We start from the raw sequence: 17,243 nt of genomic DNA, 5'->3' as shown, positions 1-17,243 counted from the left end.
ACAAAAGAAGAAGAAACAAGAGAAAAGAAACAAAGTTATATACAAGAAAAGTGAAAAGAGAAAATAAAATAAATACTATAATTTGTACAAGAACTTACCTCCCTAGCAAAGACGCCAAAAACTTAACACGACCAAAAGATTGATGTCTTTTCCCAAGTGCAGGAGTGTCGAAGTAATAAATCACCTAGCAAGACTAGGGTCGAACCACATGGAGGTTAATTGTATAAATTATAGATAACAATAATTCAACAACAACAACAACAACAAGAATAACAATAATAGTAGTAGTAGTAGTAGTAATAATTATAATAATAATAATAATAATAATATAAGAAGAAGAAGAAGAAGAAGTTGATAAGAACTTTGAGATAGAAGACTAACGTAAGGATTAAACAATGATAACAAAAAATGTCAAGGTTAGAGGATCCAGTAATGGTATGTCAAATAAGTATAGTATAAACTCTTATTATTCAATTGGAAACCACACACAAAGGAGGTTCTAATTAGATTATAAATTGTTAACATGATTACATTAGTTATCTTATTTGATTAATTCTAATACTTGTAAATCTCGTCAAGCATTTATGATTATAACTTATGTTTACAATAAATCAAGTTCCTTTCATAACTTAGGTATCGGTTATACCATACAGTATGGGCTATAAAAGTGCCAAGCATTTGTTGTGCCAAACATTTGTTGGACCAAGTGTTATACAACATAAATCTAGATTACTCATTTAACAAGCAAAGTATTAAAGAGTGAACAAGATAATAAATACAAAACATGTTAGTATCAAACATTAAAATCTATATTAAGTTTACACTATACTTATTCTTACACCATTAGTGTAACCTTTTCACCTTGACATAATAAACTTAGTTAAACATAATGAAAGAAAAAAATAAATAAACAAAATAAGAACATAAATAAGATAAAAGTTAACTAAGAAAAGGAAATGAATGGCATAAACAAGATATTAATGAAAATAAAACTTAAAAATACAAAGAGAGAAAGCAAGAGCATGATCTGGAAACCAAGATGCCTAAATGCATGGCAAATTCCTCCTTTTATAGGCCAAAATTGGAAACTATTGATTTGATGACTAATTGATATCTGTGTATATATTTGTGCAATTCTTTGAATCTCTCTTCCAATTCTCATTTGAAAATGGATACTAATCTTGAAAATTGAAAAAGTATTTTCCCGCTCTGCCTTAGAATGCAATTACAAAAATTTACCGTGCTAAATGTGCAAGATTGAAGTTGTTAATGAATCATGGAATTCTTGAAGATATTCACTGGTTGATTGAAGCAAAGCTCTGATTATCAGGTGAGTCTTCTAATTCTTTCATTTCACATATGTCTAAAATAGGTAAAAGCACTTTTGCAAAGAAACGTCATGCAAAATGATTGAAAGTCTGTCATCAATATGTCAGATGGACTTGTAATGCGCAATGTCGTTCTTTAGGAATGGTATCTATAAACTATGAAGACAAAATACAATTCATTAAGGATGGCCTGAGTAAGAAGTCTTTAGATAATCTTCTATTAACTCTTAAGTCTCATCATAATAGAGATATGTATCGTGCAATTCATGATTTATGACCCCATTTTCATAAAGAACATGATCGACTTAGTCTTGGGAATCTGACTAAAAAAAACCCTGTTTATCACTTTTTAAGAAAACTGGATGGGAAGCTTATCCTCGGCCCATAGAAGACGTTTAAGCCATTCTTAGATGTAAAACTAAGGGAAGATGTGAGCTATAATCACAACTACAATTTGAGTCTTAGTTTGTAAGAACTTGTGTCTTTTGGTTTTATTAATAATATAATATTTGTGTTTTGTTGTTTCTTATATTTGTTTAAGTGTGTTTCAGGTTTGTCAGTAATCGTTGTTTCAGGTAATGTCTTCTATACTCTATCTTTCTACCTTAAAACATTGAGGACAATGTCTCGTTTTGGTTAGAGGGAGAGGGCAGTAGTTGATATTAAAAAAAAAAACTAACTGTGTTATCTTTTTCATAAACCATTTGCAAACTATTGTTACTAAGATGGTAAAGTAAGGAGGAATTTTATTGACTCTTGAGATGTATCTTGGTAAATATTTTTCAATGGTTATTTGCAATATTCATAACAAGGTCTATCATAATACTTCTTGAAATATTTAGGTTTACAAACTCTTGTATTGTTAAACCTTAATTTTCACACACACATTTTAACATATAATTGTTGGTGGGTTGAGGAGAAAAGCTTAGGGGAATCAAACATTGCACTATCTATGTATCAGTTTCTGCAACCCGAGTTACTAAGCTCGTAGGAGTGTTTCAACATTTAATGCCCTAAGATTAACTGGTCTGGGAGTCATTAGCTGAAAGCTCGTTACATGGGTTAAAGATACATTCTGTTTTAAGTTACATGTATATATATTAAAAAAAAATAAGAAAAAAATCTTAACCCAAGGAAGTTAACCTTAAATATTAGAACAAAAATTTTGTTTTCTTCCAAGTAAAGCCCTATAAGTATATGTTGATATATTGAGCATAAAAAAAGGTTTATTAATATCTTGTTTAAGAGGTATTGGACAGATATATAAATTTAATGAGAGTTTATTTATCCGGATAGATTAATGGAAGTTAAATGATGAATACCTTACTTTGTGGAATTTGCAAATTATTTTTTATTTTAACACTTTAATTACTAGAGATTAGTAATAAGCTGGTTGGGGGGTGTGATTAGTACTTAAAAGCGCATTTTTATAAAGGTTTTATATCATCATTTTGCACTTGAAGTATCAATAACTTCTTAACTAAAACATGTTTTATAATAACATATCTAATAATATAAGATATCTTTAATTTGTGGTAAATGTTCATTTTAAATGCAAAGCTATCACATAAATGAAAAGATTGATTGATGAGTTTAAGAACTAAAATTGAAAGGACAAAAAGATGGCCAAACTTAGAAAAGAGATGCTGGTGCAGTCCAAACCGAAACATTGTTTGGTAATGGGGTCATATTTGGAGTTGTAGATCTCAGATTTAAGTCTACTTTATATGATGGAAAGGTAAGACAAAGGCCTACAACTTTTATTTGGAGGTTTGGTTTTAAAAAGGTCATTTTGAAGTCGAAATTATACCAATAATGAAGAAATCTAAATTTGTCCTGCAGCCCGAACACTGTTCAGTGTTTGGCCCATATCTAGAGTTCTAGAGGTCTAAATGACATCCATTTTTTTTTCTGGAAAGTTGAGATAATTTCCTACATCTTTCATGTTTTTAAGTGGTTCCAATTCTGATGTTATCAATGATGTTTTGGGCATAAAAGAGATGATAAGGATTGTCACCAAGTCAAGAGTTGGTCATCCACTCATCAATTAGTCATCAAATCAATAGTTTCCAATTTTGACCTATAAAAAGAGGAATTTGCCATGCATTTAGGTATCTTGGTTTCCAGATCAAGATCATGCTCTTGCTTTCTCTCTTTGTATTTTTAAGTTTTATTTTTATTAATATCTTGTTTATGCCTTTCATTTCCTTTCCTTTACTTAGTTAACTTTCTTGTTTATTTATGTTTCACTCTTTCATTATGTTTAGGTAAGTTTATTATGTCAAGGTGAAAATCTTATACAAATGGTGTAAAAATAAATATAGTGTAAACTTAACATGGACTTTAATGTTTGATATTAACATATTTTATATTTGTTATCTTGTTCACTCTTTAATACTTTACTTGTTAAATGACTAATCTAGATTTATGTTGTATAACATGTGGTATAACAAATGCTTGACACTTTCATAGCCCATACTATATGGTATAACCGATACCTGAATTATGAAAGGAACTTGATTTGTTGTTAACATAAGTTATAATCCTAAATGCCTCAGAGATTTACAAGTATTAGCATTAATCGAATAAGATAACTAATATAATCATATTAACAATTTATAATCTGATTGGAACCTCCTTTGTGTGTGGTTTCCAATTAAATAATAAGAGTTTATACTATACTTATTTGACATACCATTACTAGATCCTCTAACCTTGACATTTGTTGTTATCATTGTTTAATCTTTACATTAATATTCCATTTCAAAGTTCTCATCAATTTCTTCTTCTTCTTTACTACTACTACTACTATTATTGCTACTACAATTATTATTGTTGTTGTTGTTGTTTTATTGTTATCTATAATTTATACAATTAACCTCCCTGTGGTTCAACCCTGGTCTTGCCGGGTTATTTATTACTTTGGCACTCCTGTACTTGGAAAAAGACATCAACTTTTTGGTCGTGTCACCACACTTATGAATGCGATGGTTAATGACAATAAAGATGAAAAGGCCAATTATTTTGACCATACATCATTCAATTAAGGTGGAAGATTTTTGGCATAAAAATTGTCATAACTCGTTTCTAGGTTATTCCTCAAATTCATCTTCTTTCTTTCCAAAATTAAAAAAACAAATAATAATAGCAATTTCAAAATTAAAAAAAAAATAATAATAGCAAGAAGACAAGTATTTTAGCAAAAAAACAAGCCGAGAGGATTTTAAATATAGAAGAAGATCAAGCTGCAATTTTGGATGGAGCTGGAAGCATAATGCAGATTCAATGTCAAATTAAATCATTATTGGACAAATCTGCATAAAAACTAAGTCTAATGATATAATTAGATTTTTTAATAGGCTAATTTAACTTAATCATGGGTCAAATTAAAGTTTAATTATGTTTAAGAATTTTTTTTTTTAAGGATATAATTAGGTGTAAGGATATAATTGTAGTTTAAATGAGTCAAATTAATTTTATTAGGGTTTAATTGATGAAAAATTAAGTTTGGGGCACAATTTGGGCTTAATTGAGAAGATTGGGTTCAATAAGGAAAAAATTGCATAAAATTAGAAGTTTAGGATCAATTAAGGGTGCAATTGAAAGAAATTAAAAGATGAGAGATCAAATTAAACTTTTTTAAATCCCTAAATTAAAACTCTAAAAGCCTAAACGATGTTGTTTCATTTAAATGAAACTGCGTTTTCAGCCAAACAACGCTATTTTGACTGAACAATTAAAAAAAAGGACAGACCACACGACACATCATTTAGAATTGTTCATCATTTGTTTCACATGAAACCTACTTGGATGACCTTCTTTTAAAAGCATTTAATGATTCATCTCTCTATCAAATTTGACATAAGTTGCATGTAAAAGATTACCTGACGCCTAACTACACCTTTATATAGTCCTTTCTAGTTGATTGATACCACAACAGTCTCAGTGCCATCCTAAAGTGGCCAACCCAACCAGTCTTTCTTCAGCACCTTTTTTAGGCTATGATTGCAACTTTGAGTCAACGATTGGGGTCCTTCAGGGTAGAATCAAGGGCCAAGATTTGACACTAATAAAGATAACATATTTGTTTTCTACTCCCTATAAATACTATTTTGTAGAGACTTGTTTTGAAAAAAATACTATTTTTAATAAAGAAATAGGCATTCTTGCTATCTTTTTAATAAAATATATTGAGAATTAAAGGTGTTAGTAAATGTTAAAAAGAAGAAGAAGTTATTAATACTAATTAAAAATCAAGTTGAAAAGCTGAGAGATAGGTGCATATTAAGACATTTGATCTCATGTTGCAAAGAGTCCTTTAAATTTCTTTATTTAATTATATTGAAATTAATTTATTTTTTTTAAGGAGAGTGATAATTTAAATTCCATTAAAAATATAATTTGCTAGTATAATTGTTTTTTTAGAAAGAAATATAACTATTTTATTCTATGTTATTTATTTAACAAAAATAAAAAATAAATCAGAAACAATACAAAAAGAATCTATATGATTGAAATAAGGGGTAGTTGATATGAACCAAGTCTGGTTCGTATTTGGTATTAAAATTTTTATTGATTAGTTTTGTTATATTATGTATATTTGAACCAAGTGCAAGAGTGTCGAAATAATAAATAACTCGGCAAAACCGAGGTCGAACAACAGGAAAGTTAATTGTATAAATTATAGATAACAATAAAACAACAACAAAAGTAAAACAACAACAACAATAATAATACTACTAGTAGTAGTAGTAGTAGTAGTAGTACTAGTAATAGTAATAGTAATAGTAATAGTAATAAAGAAGAAGAAGAAGTTGATGAGAACTTTGAGATGAAAGATTAAGGTAAGGATTAAATAATGATAACAACAAGTGTCAACGTTAGAAGATCCACTAATGGTATATCAAACAAGTATAGTATTAACTCTTATTATTAAATTGGAAACCATACACAAAGAAGGTTCCAATCAGATTATAAATTGTTAACATGATTACATTAGTGATCTTATTCGAATAATGCTAATACTTATAAATGTTATCAGACATTTATGATCATAACTTATGTTAACAATAAATCAAGTTCCTTTCATAGCACAAGTGTCGGTTATACCATACAGTATGGGCTATGAAAGTGCCAAGTATTTGTTGTACCAAGTGTTATATAATATAAATCTAGATTAGTCATTTAACAAGCAAAGTATTAATGAGTGAACAAGATAACAAATACAAAACATGTTAGTATCAAACATTAAAGTCCATATTAAGTTTTCACTTTACTTTACACCATTAGTGTAACCTTTTCACCTTAACATAATAAACTTAGCTAAATATAATGAAAAACAATAAATAAAATAAGAACATAAATAAGATAAAAGTTAACTAAGTAAAGGAAAGGAATTGAAAAGCATAAACAAGATATTAATGAAAATAAAACTTAAGGATTACAAAAATACAAAGAGAGAAAGCAAGAGCATGATCTTGATCTGGAAACCAAGATGCTTAAATGGATGGAATGAAAAATTCCTCTTTTATAGGCCAAAATTGAGAACTATTGATTTGATGACTAATTGATGAGTGAGTGGTCAACTCTTGACTTAGTGACAATTCTTATTTTCTCTTGTCTGCCCAAAATGTCATTAATAACATCAAAATTGGAACCACTTGAACATGAAAATTATAGAAAATTATCTCAGCTTTCCAGAAAAAAAAAATTTAAGGTCATTTGGATTTTTAGAACTTTAGATATGGGCCAAACACTGAATAGTATTCGAGCTGCAGGACAAATTTAGACTTCTTCATTGTTGCTACAATTTGGACTTGAAAATGGCCTTTTTAAATCTTGGGCTCCGAATAAAAGTTGTAGGCCTATGTCTTACCTTTCCATCCATATAAAGTAGACCCAAATCCGAGATCTACTACTCCAGATATAACCCAATTACCAAACAATGTTCTAATTTAGACTACACCAGTATCTCTTTTCTAAGTTTGGCCCTCTCTTTGTCCTTTCAATTTCAATAATTCAACTCATCAATCAATCCTTTTATTTATGTGATATGCCTGCATTTAGGATGAACATTTACCATAAATTAAAGGTACCTTATGGTATCAAACTTGTTATTATAAAACATGCTTTAATTAAGGAGTTATTGATACTTTAAGTGCAAAATGATGATATAAAACCTTGATAAAAATGCACTTTTAAGTACAAATCAGTGAGTAAGAACATGATTTTGATATGAAAACTAAGATACCTAAGTGCATGGCAAATACCTCATTTTATATGCCAAAATTTGAGACTATTGATTTGTTAACTAATTGTTGAGTGGATAGCCACATCTTGATTTGGTGACAATCCTTATCTTTTTATTTGATCAAAACATCATTACTAACATCAGAATTTGAATAGACTGTTATAATGAAAATTATAGGAAATTGTCTAAGCTTTCCAACAAAAAAAAAAGATCATTTGGATTTCTAAAACTCAAGATATAGGCTGAACACTAAATAGTATCTGGGTTGTAGGACAGATTAAAACTTCTCCGTTGTTGCTACAATTTGAACTTGAAAACTACCTTTTTGAATCTTGGATTCCCATGAAAGTTTTAAATCTATATCTTAACTTTCCATCCATATAGAGTAGATCCAAATCCAAGTTTTACAACTCTAGTTATGATCCAATGACCAAAAGGTGTTCTAGTTTGGACTAGACCAACATCTTTTTTCTAATCTTAGCCTTCTCTTTGTCTTCTCAATTTCATTAGTTAAACTCATCAATCAATCTTTTGATTTAGGTGATAGGTCTACATTTAAGATGAATATTTACCATAAATTAAAGGTATTTTATATTATTAAATATGTTATTATAAAACATGTTCTGGTTAAGAAGTTATTATTACTTCAAGTGCAAAATGATAATATAAAACCTTCAAAAAAATACACTTTTAAGTACTAATTATCAATTTTTTATTTACAAGTAAACTTTATTCTTAAGTAAATGTTAAATTTCTAATCTATTACTCTGGAAAAAAAATTCAGAATAAACTATCAAAATTAGTCAACATGATATGCATATAAATGCCCTCCATTTATATGGATTCTAAAAGCATTTTTAAAATAAAAATAATCATGCACAAATCAAAACTTTCAAATACATGCATCTTTTCTCTATACACACTTAAAAAATATAAACTTTTATGATTGCCATAAAAGCATCTTGAAAAATATTAAACTCAAGATCTCATAATTATAAGATTTTAAATTATACCATCAAGCCATTTTATTTTACAGAGATTCAAACTCATTCCTTAGTTATAAATATTCGGATATATATAACATAAGATAAATGATGGTTATTGTAATTAAATACTTTTTTAATTACTTGAATTTGTAACTAAATAAATCAAAGAAAAAAACATCCAAATATTAATAATTGTTAATGAGTAAAAAAACTCTAGTACATTTTCAGGCAAATGTAGAAAAAGTTTATCCATTTTCTTATTGATAAATTCATTAAAAAAAAATTCTAATATCCTACTTTTAAATTTCAACCTAATCTATCAAACTCTATCATTATTATTATCATTATAAAGAAAACTAAACCTCTCATTAGTATTACCATGTAGATAAAAACAATCCACTATAAATTATAATAGTTAAGCCACAATAATATCATTAAAATTTAATTAAATATCTTTTTGATTTTAGACATGTAACTTGTGACAATAAATTATAGGTGATTTTGATATGATAGGATGATAATGATTATGCATTAAATATATAGCACGCTTGGTTGGGTTCTCGGCACTTGGTTGTGTTCTTGGGTTCTTGGCACTTGGTTGTGTTCTTGATTTTTGGACAACATTGGAAGAGACATTATTTATTAAGTGAGATTAAATGTGTTTTTAGGTCTGAATAATTAATTTCAGGGTTTCAGTTTCTCATCACTCTTATTTCTCCTTTTAAACTATTTAATTATAGACATATTTTTTTTTGCTACTATTTTCATTTGGTTTAGTTTTCAGGTTACGTTTAGTTATTCTATGCTTGCTTTTCTGTAATTTTCATGTCTTATTTTTTTTTTAATTAGACATGTTATTATTGTTCTTTAGTTTGGTAATAGTGTCATGCTTCTTCATCATTTCTCTAGATTAAAGTGCATGGTTGAGTTCATTTGTATTTTTTATTGGTTTTTTTATATGCTTTTTTTTTTTTAAATCTACTTACATTTTTAGGTCTGCTTACATTTTTTTCTGTTATAGTCTTTCATAGAAGGGGATGAGGCCAGTTTTCCATGCTTATTATTATTATTATTATTATTATTATTGTTGTTGTTGTTTAAAAAAACTAAAGATTTGATTTGAAGGGTAAAATTAAAATTAAAATTAAAATTATTATTATTATTATTGTTAATTTACTATTATTATTATTGTTAATATTAATATTAATATTAATATTAATATTATTATTAATATTAATATTATTATCATCATTATCATTAATAAATTTTAAAAAAATATTATCACTATTAAAAAAACATAAATTTTATTAAATAATAATAATAATAATAATAATTATAAGACCCACATCTCTTGAATATGACATATATTTTTAGATCCAAGTAAGTTGAGTTTAGCTTTGGTCATGCCATACCTAAATTTCTAGGATTTGACAGAGCCAAACCTAAGTTTTTTGGATATAATATCATATTTTAAAAAAATAAAATTTTTTATAATGTTTATATTATAATTAATAATATCTTATTAATTATTCTTTGAATTTATATTAAAGAAAGAGATAGACATAAAGGTAAGATAGGAAATAAAACACATGAATCCCTAAAAACAATATAAATATATTTATTTATAATTTATTTCTTATACTTGGATTTATATTTTAAAAATAAATTCAATAAATAACAGATAGAATATTATTAGTTATTTAAAGAATACATTAATTTTTTTTTTAAAATACTATTCCTTTTGCATGCCACGCAGAGGAAAACACTTCTCCGCACTCACTGACACTGGATTAATTAATCACTTAAATTGATATTCGTCCCGCATTACCCTTTCTGTAATAACCCTTTATCAAAAAGACAACTCTCTCCACCCCCAACAGCCCAATCCTCAGACAAGAACCGAGGACACTATCGTCATCTCGAACGCACAACTACAGAACTAAAGTAAGTTGGTTATAATAATATATTTCAGACAGTCTCACATAAACAAAAACAAAAACAGAAAAAGGTCAGTAAATAAATATTATAAAGTCACACTTTTAATTTATTGCTTTGCTTCTTCTTTTTTCCTTACAACCTTAAAAAGAACAATTATTTTAGGTTCTTACCGCTCTGTTTGGCGCGTATATAATAAACCACCAACAGCATAACGCACGTTGAAGAAGAGATCAAACAACAACAACGATCGCTCAAGCGAGAGGAAAAGTGAAAGCAAAGGCACAGAATCCATAAACCTCCCTAAAAAACAGAATACCAAACACTGTCTCTCTCTCTCTCTGTATGTGTTTTTCCTTGAAAAATCCAAAAAGCAAAAACATCTAATCGGTTTCTTTTTACTTTCCATCTCTAGAAGCAGAAACTATAACGCGGTAACGGTTTCTCTCATTGATCGGTGTCTCATTTTGTTAACTGCGAAAAAAAGAACCGCAGAAACTTGCTTGTTTTTCACCTGTGTTTCCGTCCGGTTCCGATAAGTTCGGGGTTGGTCCGTACGAATGGACCGGTACGGTCGGGCACAAGAAGGCTCACAATCCGATCCGGCACTAGAATGGACGGGTTCAGGACAGGAAACCGGACTTGAAGGTAACCTACATTAATTCAATGTTAACTTAATAGTGATCTGTTTTTTGTTGAGTTTGATTACTTATGTTTGGCGTGGTTGATGTAGAGGGTGTTTGGCAATTGGGATTAGGGGAAACAGAATCGGAATACCCGGAAAGACCTAATGAGCAAGATTGCATGTATTACTTGAGGACCGGGTTTTGCGGGTACGGAGCTAGGTGTCGGTATAATCATCCACGTGACCGGACTGCGGTAATTTTGACTGACTTTACTCGAATTGAGTTTGAAATGATTTGTATTTAGTAATTAGGTTTAATCTTGTGGCTTTTGGAATTGTGATTGGAGGAGGGTTAGTTTTGTAATTTTGTTAAATGTGGAGGAGGAGGTCTTAGCTTGCTTTGTGGTGGTGTTATGGTATGATCCGTATGGTTTGATTGTGGTAGTTGATGTTGTTTTTAGGCATTGGAAGCTGGGAGGACTGGTGGAGGGGAGTTTCCTGAACGAGTGGGCCAGCCTCTTTGCCAGGTACTCGACTTCACTGGTTTCGAATGATTACTGTGATTGCTGTGTATGCAAATGATTGATTGTGGACAATGTGTGTTCATTAATGATAATTTCAGCGAAGTGAGTGCTGATACAATGTCTATTGATTACGTTACATTACGCAGTGTCCATCTCGTACTGAATGAATTGTAAATTCTTTCAGTGAATTTGGACCTTTGCTGCTTAGCTATGCCTCTGGTTGGTTTGGTTTGATGTTTCATGGGATTCCTGGTTGTACTGATCAAACTGTTCTTACTTTATTTGCAGTATTATATGCGGACGGGGACATGTAAATTTGGTGCTTCCTGCAAGTACAACCATCCTAAACAGGGAGGCAGCTCTGTTAGACCCGTGTCACTAAATTTTTATGGATACCCATTACGCCCGGTCTGTATATCTTTACATTGGCATTCAAGATTTATGCCTTTGATCATTTTGGTCTTTTTTGTCCTGAGTATGAAGTCAAGTTTGCTGATTCCTTGAATTTAATTAACAACAGGGTGACAAGGAATGTACATACTACATTAAAACAGGTCAGTGTAAGTTTGGGGCAACATGTAAATTCCACCATCCACAGCCAGCTAACATGCAAATTCCAGCACAATCACTGGCTCCACAAGTTGCATCGGTGCCTGCCCCTACTTTATATCCTACAATGCAATCTCCGTCTGTTCCTTCATCTCAACAGTATGGTGTAATGGTTGCAAGGCCTCCTCTGCTACCAGGCTCCTATGTACAAGGTCCTTATGGTCCCATGTTGCTTTCCCCAGGCTTAGTTCCCTATCCAAGTTGGAGTCCATACCCGGTAGGTCAATGGAAATTTCTCTATTTCATTAGATTTTGACTAATCTACTTCTATTCATTTTGAGTTGCAATCTCTCCTGGTGCAGGCACCTGTAAGTCCCATAGCCTCTCCTAATGCTCAGCCTGCAGTTTGCTCAGGATCAGTCTATGGAATATCACCACTATCTCCTTCTGCACCTGCTTATACAGGAGCATATCAATCTGTAACTAGTGCAAAAGGTCCTTCTAGTAGTTCCCAGAAGGAACATGTGTTTCCAGAGAGACCTGGCCAGCCTGAATGTCAGTATTACATGAAAACTGGCGATTGTAAATTTGAATCCTCGTGTAGATATCATCATCCCCCAGAATTGGTAGCGTCAAAAACAAATGTTGTTCTTAGTCCCATGGGCTTTCCTCTACGCCCGGTAAGTGCTTTTTTTTATTTTTTAAATACCTTATGTCAGGGCATCAATTACTAGTTTGTTCCTTGCTAAAATTGCAAAATGTTATAATTAATCAGACCTCTAGTGATTGTTGCTTGCTACATTGCATTTATGACTGGTTTGGTGGAGGTCATTAAAAGCATTTTCTGAATTTATGAATGTATATTTGTTTTGACCGATGCAATCATAATGCTGCAATTGTATGCTTGCTCTTTCTTTCTCTATCTTTTCCCGTCTTCATTTTCCTCAGAGAAATTCTGACATTCCTTTTGGTAGTTATTCTTTTCTCATTAGAGTCTTAGTGAAACAAAGTTCATTTCACATGGTTAGAATCTTGAATCTTCTGACTCAACTCTGGCATGCACCTGCCTGCCTTCAGTATGATATTTTCGAGGTCTTATCAGGGTAGGTGATTATGTGGAACTTGCCCTTGATCTCTGGATGCGTTTTTGAAGGTCCATCTGCACCACTTTGTTAGTCTTTTCACTTCAGTTTTATTTCTTGAAATAGCTGTTCTTTTGCCTTGGGATGCTGGTGCGCCATGTGAGAATGATATTTTGACAGTGGAAGTTTTTCGGTGGCATGTTGTTCTGTAGATTGCATCTGTCATGCATGTATAGAACATTACCATTTATGCTTTTGTAGTTGAAATACAAGTAGCAACATTGCTTCCTCGCTTCTCTCTATGGGATATTTTAACTTAATAAGTAGGCGGGTCTATTCCCATTACATGGCAGCCTTTTTCCACCCATTAAACTGGATAGTTTTTCAGGTTCACAGCTTTTGCAGCTGAGTATTGCGTAGAATTAAGCTACAATGTCATGAGAGTGACCTTTTCAAAGAAATTTTTATATTCTGGCCTAGTTCAAAATAATATTACATCTTTAATTAGTGTTAAGCTGAAAAACAATCCAACCAGCTTTTGAGTCTGACGAACAACATCTAATATCTGGATTGCAGTCTTCACTTCAGCTTCCTGCTTCATAGGGTGATTTGATTGCATGGTGAAGTAATTCCATGTTTTATTTTCTGGAAACTTCTTTCTAAACTTTCATCATTGCTCATCATCTCCTCTGGATGCTGTTTCTTTGTTCTTTACCAATTATTTCTAATTTATTTCAACATTATTTGGGAGATAATATGTGCTAGCCTTCCTTTCTGTCTCCTGATCAGTCACATATTCCATGGCTTACAATAAGCCTGGGGCATTTTCTATATCATCAACTAAACATTGAATTGTGATTTACATCCTGAGATAATAGCTACTATGACACAAGTTTATCTTTGTAACCTCTTGATTATCTGTTGAATGAACATTTTTATATGATGTTACACAAGCTATTATATATTTAACAGAAGAAATTTTTTTTAACACTGTTTTGATCTTTAGATACTGGGGATAGAGTCCTTGTGGGGAACATCTCCATGTGCTGTCCAAATTGTATGCCAGGAGTGTTATTCTCAGAAACGATGAAAATCTGGAATATTTTTAGCTACTGTATTTGGTTTTTGCAACTCGTAGTTTTGGGGCCATTATGGGAGTTTGGAGGAGGATCAGGCTTCTGTGTCTAGGTTAGGAACTGCATTGACATGTTTGTTCATCCTTGTTGCTTTGTCTTCTTCGTAATTTGGTGGATTTGTTTGAGTTGTGAATTGGGATGGAAATTTTGCCAGTATGATTCTGAAATGGATAAATTGAACTCATAAAGGCATGCTTTTAAGCAGTTCTACATTCTGACGAAGAGAGATCACAATAGAGATTAGGGCAGAGAGGTAATTGATGCATTGATGTTACAAGTTATTGTCTTTATGATGTACTGGACCTTGTTGCATCTCTTAAGCAGCTTTAGGGTTTTAGGCAGTCAATTCTTTTCTTTTTTTTTCCTGTCTATATTCCTTGCATTTACTTATTTGCTTCAGTATACTATTTTGGACTTATTTTACAAGTGGTGCTTGCTTTATTCTCTGTAATTTGCACTTGTTAGTCATTGCAACAAAGTCCGGGATCATGCTTTATGAAGACTCTTAGCGGGACTGGGTGCTGGGATTAGTTTTTTTGTCTCCAGTGTCCCAAAGTTATCTGGTCATGGTTGGAAAGGTGAGGGTTCATTGCACATACAAATTTGTATCGGGGGTAGAAGATTGTAAAACAGTTGTTATCATCTATTTCTTTTGGAAAGGTGAGGGTTCATTGCACAGGCAAATTTGTATCGGGATAAGAAGATTGTAAAACAGTTGTTATCATCTATTTCTTTATCTTTCATGCCACATTTTATCATTGTTATTTAATTTTCTCATGCTTAAGCAGATCTTGTGATCGGCCTAAAAAGACTAAAAACAAAGACCTTATGTTGCCTTTACATGTTCGAACTTCTAGGTCATCATCAAAGTGATATCATTTTTAAATGTCAGGCCGTGACATATTGATTTATGTTTCTCTTTAGGACCTATAATTTGATTGAAATTTATAGTTTGTTCTACAAAATGCATTAGCATCGTGTCAAGAATCGAAAGTTTTTCTCTATGGTTGGTCATTTATTTGTGTTCTTTTGCGGTTTCTTATGTCATTTTTAATAATGCTGTATCAATTACCCTTGTATCTATGTGTGGGTTACTTTTTAGCCTGAAAATGTCATTATCCTGCTTTGTTAGCTGTGCATCCTCTACATATTCATTTTGGTTCTCAAATTCCCTTATTATATCATGAAGCAAGCTATATATGTGTTCTTTTTTGTTTCCTTTCGATCTGGAGTAAGCCATATATAAGGTAATATCAGGATGTGCTGTTTTGTAGGCTTCCATATGTTCATATGCTTATTTACAAGTTGAATCCCAACCTAGTATGGTATCATGCATCTGATATTTGTTCATGTTATATAATCAGGGTGCACCAACTTGTACTCACTATACACAACATGGACAATGCAAGTTTGGGCCTGCATGCAAATTCGACCATCCAATGGGAACACTGAGTTACAGTCCATCTGCGTCTTCTCTTGCTGACATGCCAGTTGCACCCTATCCAGTGGGATCTTCAATTGGCACTCTGGCCCCATCATCCTCATCTTCAGATCTGCGGTCCAAACCCAGCAAGGACTCCAGTTCAACCAGGTTGTTTTCGTCAACAAGCACACCTAGTGGATCAGTTGGTTCAAAGTATTCGAAGAGTGGAGCGGCTTCTCATTTGAGCGTTCAACAGTCAGGCCCTTCAACCAGCACCAGCACCAGCACCAGCTCCAGCACCAACACAGGGGCACGCACCTCATGCTAAGAAAAGATATTAAACAGCTCCTGCTCATTCCTCTTTTTGATCAAATTCATGAAAAACAGCATTTTTTTTCTTGCTTCAGCCATCAAATAGGAGGCTTTATTTTCCCAGCTCAGATGGTTCCATGATTCAGGTCTAGCATACATTAGCTCTGATAATATCTCTGTTCATATAATCTTGTGGCCATTGTTTTTTATATTCAATAAGCTATGGCCATTGCCCAAAAATCTTAGCAAACCCCACATAGCCTTCCACTGTTCTTTCAAATAACCATGAATCTGCAGTTCGTCAAGGCAGATCTGTATCCACATCTCCTTTTTTTTGGAGTCTGTTAATTTATATCCCAATCCTTTCTAAAACATGTAAGAGATAAATCCTAAAGCATTCTTCCTTTTACATCAGCCGTGTCTTCATGTCTATCAATTTATGATTTCTTCAAATTTGGGAACAAGCTTCCAATTTGTCTAGAAAGGAATTTGAAGGTCTCTTGTTTCCCTTCTTTTTTGTCATCTGGGGTTTATAAAAGACTTGGAAGGAGGCATGCATCTTCAGTGCTACCTTACATGTGATTAGGTACACAGTTATGTTGTGACAATTGAAATGCTTGACATTTTTATTGATGGATCTATTATGAAATACAAATATATGAAGAGTCACTCAGACTGTAATAATCATTCCTGTCATTTATTACTGTCATTTCCTTTATTTTGTATGTGCTTTCTTTGTGCATGCCATGCCAGGTAAAATTTTGCTAGAGAAGAATGATTATCATCTGATTATAACTGTAGAAATGATGGTTTCTGGAAAATTCACTGGTGTTTGCTCTCTGTCTCTCCCTCCCCCTCCCCCTCCCTCGCTCTTGCTGGATGTGAGGTGAATTCAAGGCCTCGTGGGTAAGCAAAATAACACAATCCGAAATATTTCCAAATAATTTTGTAGTAATGCAAATTAGAGATCAAATTAAATATCAAATTAAATGCATGTTTGAGTATATAGTAGTAGTTATTTTTTATTTAAAGTATTTTGATTTAGAAATATATTAAAAAGATGTATTATTTATTTTTTTTAAAAATTATCTTT

The 17,243-nt window shown here is 31.6% G+C and overlaps 1 protein-coding gene across 1 annotated transcript; it reads left to right on the top strand.

Moving 5' to 3' along the window:
• The first annotated feature begins 10,669 nt into the window (after positions 1 to 10,669).
• On the top strand, positions 10,670 to 16,897 carry LOC105117629 (zinc finger CCCH domain-containing protein 34-like). Its single transcript, XM_011015360.1, has 7 exons — positions 10,670 to 11,147; positions 11,233 to 11,378; positions 11,586 to 11,651; positions 11,937 to 12,056; positions 12,169 to 12,474; positions 12,560 to 12,877; positions 15,780 to 16,897. Exons 1-7 carry the CDS (start codon positions 11,060 to 11,062, stop codon positions 16,164 to 16,166), a joined length of 1,431 nt encoding a protein of 476 aa, XP_011013662.1. The 5' UTR covers positions 10,670 to 11,059; the 3' UTR covers positions 16,167 to 16,897.
• Positions 16,898 to 17,243: the final 346 nt, after the last annotated feature.

Source organism: Populus euphratica, unplaced genomic scaffold (genome assembly GCF_000495115.2).
Source record: "Populus euphratica unplaced genomic scaffold, PopEup_1.0 scaffold1447.1, whole genome shotgun sequence".
In the NCBI taxonomy this organism is placed as follows: Eukaryota; Viridiplantae; Streptophyta; class Magnoliopsida; order Malpighiales; family Salicaceae; genus Populus; species Populus euphratica.
The sequence above is the reverse complement of the archived record's forward strand: the minus strand, read 5'-3'. Positions and strand labels throughout refer to the sequence as shown.